Genomic DNA, 9,273 nt, shown 5'->3' with positions numbered 1-9,273 from the left:
TGGAGAATATCATACTAAGAAAAATAAGCCAATCCCCCAAAACCAAAGGCCAAATGTTTTCTCTGATATGCAGATGCTAATTCACAATAAAGCGGAGGGGGGTGGGGCTTGGGAAGAATAGAGTTACTTTAGGTAGAGGGGAGTGAAGGGAGGAGAGGCAATGTGGGGGTAGGAAGGACAGTAAAATGAATCAGACATTATTGCCCTATGTACATATATAACCTACTTCGAGATGGAGTGGCGGCACATGGCGGCTGCGGCGGACTGTCGTTTCCCGCCCTGGCAGCGGGATCCTGACCCGCTTCTTCACTGTTGTCCGGTGTGGTTATAACCTTGGCGGGCCTTCCCCCCGGGGAGGCTGCTGGCTCTCTGAGTTTGTCTTACGTTGGCCTGTATTCCACACGTTCCTGGGCTTGCCTCGGGTGAGTCCGGGGCAGGGAAGAAAGTTTGTCCCGAGATTGGAAAACGTGCGGCGTGCATTGAGCGAACCCTGATAAAGGAGACTTCCAATTAATACGAGGGCTTGCAGTGGGGGTTTTATGTTTTTGTTTTCTGGGTAATGGGGACCAAACCCAGGGGCGCTTTACCATTGAGCTACATCCCCAGCCTTTAAAAGTTTTTTCTGGTTTTATGTTTCTTTTTGGGGGGCCGGGGGTGAGTCCCGGGGATTGAGACCAGGGGCGCTATACCACTAAGCCACATACAGCCCTTTTCATTTTTTAAATTTTAAGATCTAAGGTCGGTAAGTTGCTGAAGCTGGCCTCGAACTTGCGATCCTACTGCCTCAGCCTCCAGAGTCATTGGGATCACAAGTGTGCTTCACCATTCCCATCAAATATTTAGAGTTTTCCTTTTTTTTTGTACCGATTGAAACCAGGGGCACTTCACCACTAAGCCACATTCCAGAACAGTCACATCTCTTTTTATTTTGAGACAGGGTCTCCTTAAGTTGGACGACTCCTTTTGAGACAGGGTGTGTGTGTGTGTGAGTATACTAGGATTGAATGCCGGGGCGCTTTACCACTGAGATGTACCCCCATCCCTTTTAAATTTCTATTTTGAGACAGTCTCCCTATGTTGCTTAGGGTCTGGCCAAGTGGCTGAGGCTGACCTCAAACACGCCTGCCTCAGCCTCAAGTCACAGGGATTACAGGGTTGGTCACCTGCACAGGGCTGAACTATTACTTTTGCTATGGTTCACTTGTTTTGTTTTATGAGGGGATATGTTAATTTTGTTATGAAATACAAGGAAGTTCAAACTAAAGGTATGCAGTTGTAGAAAAGGAGCTTTCTTTTGTTTATTTTTTTAAAAAATATTATTTTTAGTTGTAGTCGACACCATACCTTTATTTTATTTTTATGTGGTTCTGAGGACTTGAACCCAGGGTCTCGCGCATGCAAGGCGAGCGCTCTACTGCTGAGCCACAACCCCAGCCCTGGGTTTTTAAATTTTTGATAGTGGATATGAACCAGGGCCTTGCACATTATAAATATGCACTGCACTGCCTGTCTACGATTTTTTTTTAAATTAAATACTTGGAGAAATGGTTGAAAGTGTATCTTTATAAGAAAACGTAGGTCCTCTGGAAACTCTGAACTTGAGTTTGCTCTTGATATTCTAGAGTCCATGAATGTTAAGAACTGTCTTTGTGAACTTTCATTGTAAAGGGTCTATAAGGAGAGACGAAATTAGTTGTGAGTTTACCTGTTTTGGAGGATTCTACCAGGGAGGACAAGTGTGGGAAGTGTTATGGGAAATCCACATTCTCATTGTATTGTGACTTTTTATTCTTTGATTTTTCACTATTTTTAGTTTTAGATAGACGCAATATTTATTTTTTAAAATATGTTTTTTTAGTTGTTGATGGATCTTTATTTTTATTTACTTATATATGATGCTGAGGATCCAACACAGTGCCCCATACAAGCTGGGGGAAAGCTGTACCACCACCAAGTTACAAAAGTTCAGGCTCATGTACTGTGACTTTTGGTACTAGTTTTTAAATATTTGTACTGTAGTGTCATTGGTTCCCAAAACAGCATTCTTATTATTCTCATTTTGTTACTGGTGATAAAACCCAGGGGCACTTTACCCTTAGCTACATCCCTAACCCTCTATATTGTTTTTGAGACCCAGTCTCACTAGTTGCTTAGGGCCCTGGCTAAGTCACTGAGGTTGGCCTTGAATTTCTGATCCTTTTGCCTCAGCATCCAAAGTCACAGGAATTACAGGCTTGGCTCTGCTCCAGAGAAACTATTTCTTTTGCTATTGGTTTACTGGTTTTGTGAAGGGATATGTTAATCTTGTTATGAGAGCCAAAGAGGTTCAAACTAGAGGTGTACAGTTATAGGAAAGGAGCGTTATTTTGTTTTTGTTTACTTTTGACGGTGGATGTAGAACCGGGGCCTAAGCACGCACTTACCGCCCGACCGCCATGTTTTTTTAAATAGTTGGAGAAATGGTTGCGAGTGTATGAGCTCTTAGTAGAAAACTGATGTCCTTTGGAAACTCTGAACTTGAGTTTGCCCTTGATATCCTCTAGTGTGTGAATTTTAAGAACTGTCTTTTGTGAACTTGGATGGCAAAGGGTCTGTGAGAGAGTCGAAATTACTGGTAAGTTTAAGTGTTTTGGAGGATTTTACCAGGGAGGACAGGTGTGCTAAGTGTTATGGGAATTCCACATTCTCTCTGTATGCACTGTGACTTTTTTCTTTTTAAAATTTTAGTTGTAGATAAATGAAATAAAACTATTCTATTTTTGTGTGTTGCGGAGGGATGAAGGCAGTGCCTCATACATTCTGGCAAGCGCCCCACCAGCAATCTGCAACTGCCAGCCCCATGTACAGTGACTTTTGGATGCCGGGAGGAGCAGGGACTGAACTCGGGAGCTTTCGACCACTGAGCCACATTCCTAGGCCTATTTTGTATTGTATTTAGAGACAGGGACTCAGTGAGTTGTTTTAGTGCCTTACTGTTGGTGAGGCTGGCTTTGGACTCTCAATTCTCCTACTTCAGCCTCCGGAGCCGGTAGGAATACAAGGGTGCGCCACTACGCCCGGCTGTACAGTGACTTTTGATATCAAATTTTCAATAATATACTGAAGTGTTACTAGTTCTCTAGACAACAATATTTTATTACTCTTTTTATTATTTGGTATTGAGTTTGAACCCAGGTGGCCTTTACACCTAGCTACATCCCTTGCCCCCCTTTATTATTTCTGAAACAAGGTCTCACTTGTTTAGGCCCTCACTAAGGTGCTGAGCCAGGCCTGGGACTTTTTATTCTCCTCTGGGAGGATTCAGCCTCTGGAGTAGCTGGGATTACAGCCATATGCCTGCCCCTGGCTCAACATGAGTATTTTGTACAAATTTTAAAAGTTTACATAGCTACTTGGGGGACACAGACCTTAATCAAGCATTGTGTATTCAGTTTGACAGTGTTGACTCACCTGTATTCTCAGCTGTTCAGGAGGCTGAGGCAGAAGGATTGTGGTTCTAGTCCAGACTTAGCAATTTAGCCAGGCCCTAAGTATTTGAGAAGAGACCCTGTATACAAAATATTTTGTAGAAATTTTTGCTTAGTATGTGTCCAAATATAATTATTTTGTTGTCTGTAGACAGTGTATTTATTGAGCAACTAGATTAGATTTTTTTTTGGATGAAGACTGGACCTAGAAGTGTTTTCCCACTGAGGCACATCCCAATCCTGTTATTTATTTATTTATATTTTTTTGAGATAGGGTCTCACTAAATTGCTCTGGGTCTTGCAGAATGTTCAAGTGTTATGGGAATTCCACATTCTCTCTGTATGCACTATGACTTTTTTCTTTTTTAAATTTTAGTTGTCGATAAATGAAATAAAACTATTCTATTTTTCTTGAACTTGATGATTCTCATCTCACCCTCTTGAGTCTCTGGGATTATAGGCATGTACCACTGTGCCTGGCTCTGGACCTTCATCTTTGAGAATTTCTTGAGATTTCAAAGGATATTTGTTTTCTTCTGTGAGTTGCTTAGAGTTCTTCTACTAACCTGAGACTTATTACTTAATAAATTTTTCATATGAGGATTTTTGGAAAACATAGGTTAAGTCTGGCCAAAATTTGTTTGAAAACAATTTATTTGTGTATGTAGACTAAGAACCAAGGTCAAAGTAGACAGTTTTATGACTCTATCCCGTTCAATAAGTGTTTGTTTTACATAAGATGATATGTAGCCCTGTGGAATTTAATAGGAGTGAGGAAAAAGATACTTTTATATTTTGATTAGCTTTTTTTTTTTTTTTTTTAAATATTGGTAGAGGTCAGCTAGGAAGGAAATCTAGTCTCATATATTGGAAACAAAAGATAATTTTAGATACTTTTTTTCTACCTAATAAAAGACATACCAAATTCAATTTCTCATATTTCTGTGGGTTTGGACATTTTTCAGGGAGTTTCTCTCTTTTTACTAAAGAGATAATTTAAAAAGATCCCGTTTTCTTGTGTGTGTGTGTGTGTGTGTGTGTGTGTATATTCTTTGAAACTAGGTTAGAAAATAAGATAATTTACATTGAGCCAATTTTCAAAGAATCTAGGAAATAATATATATCCTTTGGATATGTGGCTTAATACGTTTTTGTTTTCCTAAGGCCATTTGGGAAATATTTTTTAGAAGAGAACACCTCATAGGTACAAATATTACATATTTTACAATCAGGTTTTAGTTGTACCTTGTTCACTTTGTGTGGTGGCTTGCTTACTTGCTATATTCCTGCCTGGAAGTAATTAAGTATATTATACAGTAGTATAAATGTATCATAATAACGTTATCTTTTAAAAATATTTACAGTGGAAGTATGCGAGACTTAACAGCTCAAGTGACTAGTGGTCTCCTGCAGTTCCCAGAGGTGACTATTCAAGCTCTTAGAGAAGATGAAATAATATTAGAATCTGTGCTTCGTGGAAAGTTTGCTGCAGGTAAAATAATGTTGCTGAAAGTTTACTCATTTGATTGACCTGTCAGTTAAATAAATATTGTCGTTTCCTTAATGTATGATTTTTTTAAAAGGACGTACAGTAAAGTCTCTTGTTGTTTTGTTTTGGTACCAAGAATTGAACCCAGGGATGCTTAACCCCACTGAGCCATACCCCAGACTTTTTTACTTATTTATTTTTTATTTTGAGACAAGGTTTTACTGAGTTTTTTTTAGGGCTTGTTAAATTGCTGAGACTGTCCTTGAATATGGAATCTTCTTAGCCTCTCAAGTTGCTGGGATTATAGTTGTGTACCACCACGCCCAGCTTAAATTATTATAATGACTATAACTCCATATTCAACAACTGTATATTTCAGGACACATAAGCAGTGAATCTGTGATTGACGGATTATGGTTAATTTTTCCTTAAACCATATGTGTGTGTGTGTGTAGCTTCTGTTATCAAATATCTGTATTTTTAAAGTAGAAATAATATAATAATCAGTAAAAGTTTTATTGGTGATGAGTTTGAAGATTAGAACCTAAACAATCTTAGGAGTGGAAAAAATCTGATTGTAATCCCTTGTTGATAAAAAAAAATTTTAGAAAGATGTATTTCCTAATTTTGCTAATATGAATAAGATCTTAGTATGTAGGTTTCAGATTGTGTAATACAGGAGAGAATCATACCAAAGTATGGAGGATTCTAAATTCAAGGCCAGCTTCAACAGTTTAGAAAGACATTGTTTCAAAATATAAAAAAGATTAGGGTTATAGCTCAGTGGTAAAGTCCCCCTTGGGTCAATCTCCAGTACCAGAAAACCCAAAGAACAAAAGCAACTTTTTATAAAGGTAGGATAGAAATCTGTTCTATTTAACCATTTTTCTTTGTAGCTGAGAATTACATAGGTGAAGTAACTTGATCAGATACCAAATGGCAGAAAAGAACTTTGAACCCTGGCATTCTGGGTCCTCTCTATACCATGCTATTTTCTTAAACCAAAATTTGTACTACTATGTAAAATATATGTGTAGCTACCTATCAGGATGCATCTCAAATTTAGTGTAAATTTATCACCATTCATTTAGTTGTTCAAAGGAACATTCAGGGTCCATTCTTGGTTCTCTCCATATCTAGTTAGTCAACAAGCTAATTATCTGAGATGATATCTATCTCCAGTCAATCCATTTTTCTCTGTCCATTGCCACCAACCAGTATATTATCATCTCTTCAGGAATAGAATTGTTATATTTTATAACCACCGCAGCTCCAAGTTTATTTTAAGTTGTAATGTAGTACTTAAAACACAAGTTTTAGAGTTAGACTTGATCTCCTTTAGAACTGTTTTACCTTGAAATTAACTGACTTTGTACAAGTTAAACTACATTAAACTTTAGTTGCCTTATCTCCGTATTGAGCTTTGATGAGGAATAAATGCAAAAATGTATTTTTGCACTATGATACATTAATAAGCATTCAGTAAAGGCACGTAGAATGGTGCCTTTACTGAATGCTTATTAATGTAGTCATAGTTGCTTATTTTATGTTTCACAAGTTTTGTTCTTTCGTTTCTACCATATTGTTTCTCAGTTTATGTGAGTGCACAGTGCGTTCAATTAATTCTACTGTTTTTGAGGACCTTTCTGTTTTATAAATGCTTAGGTTTCAATTTGGAGATGATATTATAAACGTTTGTGTAATGAGCTGTGTATTATATATTTATATGTAAAAGAGCTAACTGCTGTTGAGTTTTGTTGTATGCACACAATATTAAAATAAGAAATATTTTTGCTTTTTGTTCCCCCTTAGGGAAAAATAGACTTGCTTACTTGGCTTGTGGTCCACAACTTGAGGTAGTAAACTCTGTAACAGGAGAGCGGTTGTCTGCATATAGATTCAGTGGAGTAAATCAACAGCCTCCTGTAGTCCTTGCAGTGAAAGAATTCTTTTGGCAAAAGAGAAGTGGATTGTTAATAGGATTGGAAGAAGCAGAAGGAAGTGTTCTTTGTCTTTATGACCTTGGTGTATCAAGAGTGGTTAAAGCAGTTGTTCTTCCTGGAAGGGTAGGTACTATTTCAGATACCTGGATAGTCTGTTTTCAAAATTGAATGTTTACAGGAATGTGTTTACCTTGAGAGAATTCATTGCTACTGTACACTTATCAGTGTACTTTTATGTAAATGTGTTATTCTTCAATAAAAATTTCAAAATAAAAGAGTTCAAGATGCTCTTACTATCAAAGGAACTTAATATTTAAATATAACTTCCTATTTTTCAGAATTAGAAAATTCTGAAATAAAAATAGTTATGAATGATAGTATTCTAATACTTGTTTATGTGAAAAATATCACTTGTGTCTTGTTTTTATCTCCAGTTGTGTTCTATAAGGGCCCTCAATATATCTAATGTTAGATTCTTAATTTTTTTCTCTTTTAAAGTGAGAGTGTATGTAACCTTGGAGCAATATGGAAAATATAAAATTAAAATTTTAATATTATAGCTAAATAATAGTGTTATTTATAATCACCATTTATTAATTCTAATATATTTATGCCTTCCATACATCAACAAGCTTACCCAGTGGAACCTATAGAAGTACTTTAAATGTTGGGTTGTTTGTTCAGCAGGTTTATTGTTACTTTTCTATATATACCTGATGAAAGAATATACTTATAAATACACAAACACATATACAAATATAAAATCGTAGAAGAGTGGAATGGTTTGGAAGATTCAGATTTTGAATGGTCTGGTTTATAATTAGGGGCCTTACAATGTCTGATGATATATTTTTATGTTTTAAGCAGAATTCTCATGTAAAAAGGTCCTTGGATTGGGTCAGGAATTGAATTATGAGAAAAAAAAAGGACACTGTTGTAGTTCAGGTCAATAATGATGAACTGAACCAAGGAAATGATAGAATTATAGAATGAAGGTACAGATTCAAAATATATTGGGAATTAAAATGGATAGGACTCATTGACCATTTGGATGACAGTAATTGAGAAGGAACAAGAGTTAATAAGTTCAACAATAATAAGTTGCTGGTTGCTCATTTGAGTAAATGCTTGATAGCATAAGAAGGAGGGACTCCAAGAGAAAGAAAAGATGTGCGTTAATGATAGATATTAGTCAAAGGAAGTTTGGTTAGGGTATAATATCTTCCAAATGTTTTTAATTGCCTCTTCTAAAATAAGGTAACACTGATAATCACTTCATACAGTATTTGTATGAGGAATGCACTCTGGTGGAGGCAGTAGGATCACAAGTTCAAAGCCAGCCTCAGTAAATAATTATATTATTTACTGGTATGATGGAAACAAGTTATTTCAATATTTATAGATAACATTACATTAATTAGAAAATTCGTGAGAGTACAGCTTTTACAATTAGAAACACTTTGTAATGTTTTGTGTACTAATGATAGAGACACCCAGGCTTTTATCTGTAAAAATAAATTATAGCCTGAAAAATACTTTGAAATTAACACATAAGCTACTGATACTGAATTTCCTTTCTCTGGGACATTCATCAGTAGTAGAGTAGAAATAACAACTTAATCATCATATATCATACCTAATTAGTTTTGTGAATTAAAATAAAATATAAGCTGGCTGTGGTGGCAGATGGCTGTGTTCCCAGGTACTGGGAAGGCTGAGGCAAGATTGCTTGAGTCCATGAGTTTGAGGCCTGTCTGAGCATTGTAGTGAGCAGATGGGCAATTCAGTACAAATATTTGAAATTTGACTTATGAGATGAAGGGGAAAAATATGACTCCATAAAGTAGCTAAGGATAATTTTCTTAAATAATTGATCTAGTCATTGCCAAAGCGTTGTGTGAGGTCTATTAGAATATAACCCATTTAGAGAAGGTTGTCCCTCTTTAGTCTAAACAGAACCTAAAAAATTGAGTTTTTAATCCGGGTATTGTGGCACATACCTATAATCCTAGCGGTTTGGGAGGCTGAGGCAGGAGGATCACAAGTTCAAAGCCAGCCTCAGCAACTTACCAATGCCCTAAGCAATTCAGTGAGACCCTGTCTCTAAAAAAATACACAATAAGGCTGGGGATGTGGCTTAATGGTCAAGAGCCTCTGAGTTCAATTCCTGGTTACCCACCCCCCCCAAAAAAAAAAATTGTGTGTTTGATAAGAGTAGACAGTAGGGCTGGAGTTGTGGCTCAGTAGTAGAGCACTTCCCTAGCATGTATGAGGCACTGGGTTCGATTCTCAGCACTGTATGTAAATTAGTAAAATAAGGGTAATATTAAAAAAAAAAAAAAAAAAAGGACTAGACAGTAAACTTTTCTGGAAT

At 36.7% G+C, this 9,273-nt stretch overlaps 1 protein-coding gene across 4 annotated transcripts in view; it reads left to right on the top strand.

The window, feature by feature from the left end:
- Positions 1-9,273, top strand: part of Ahctf1 (AT-hook containing transcription factor 1) — a 66,257-nt gene that overhangs the window by 1,316 nt on the left and 55,668 nt on the right. For 3 of the 4 annotated variants that reach the window (XM_048809271.1, XM_048809270.1, XM_048809269.1), the window contains exons 2-3: positions 4,829-4,959; positions 6,769-7,022. In XM_048809271.1, the coding sequence (XP_048665228.1) occupies positions 4,839-4,959; positions 6,769-7,022 (375 nt within the window). In that variant the 5' untranslated portion in view covers positions 4,829-4,838. Of the gene's footprint in view, positions 1-286; positions 423-4,828; positions 4,960-6,768; positions 7,023-9,273 lie in introns of those variants that run through there. The other variant, XM_015483565.2, reaches the window with a different exon arrangement.

This window comes from Marmota marmota, unplaced genomic scaffold, assembly GCF_001458135.2.
Source record: "Marmota marmota marmota unplaced genomic scaffold, marMar, whole genome shotgun sequence".
NCBI lineage: Eukaryota > Metazoa > Chordata > Mammalia > Rodentia > Sciuridae > Marmota > Marmota marmota.
This window is presented reverse-complemented; position numbering and strand designations above follow the sequence as displayed.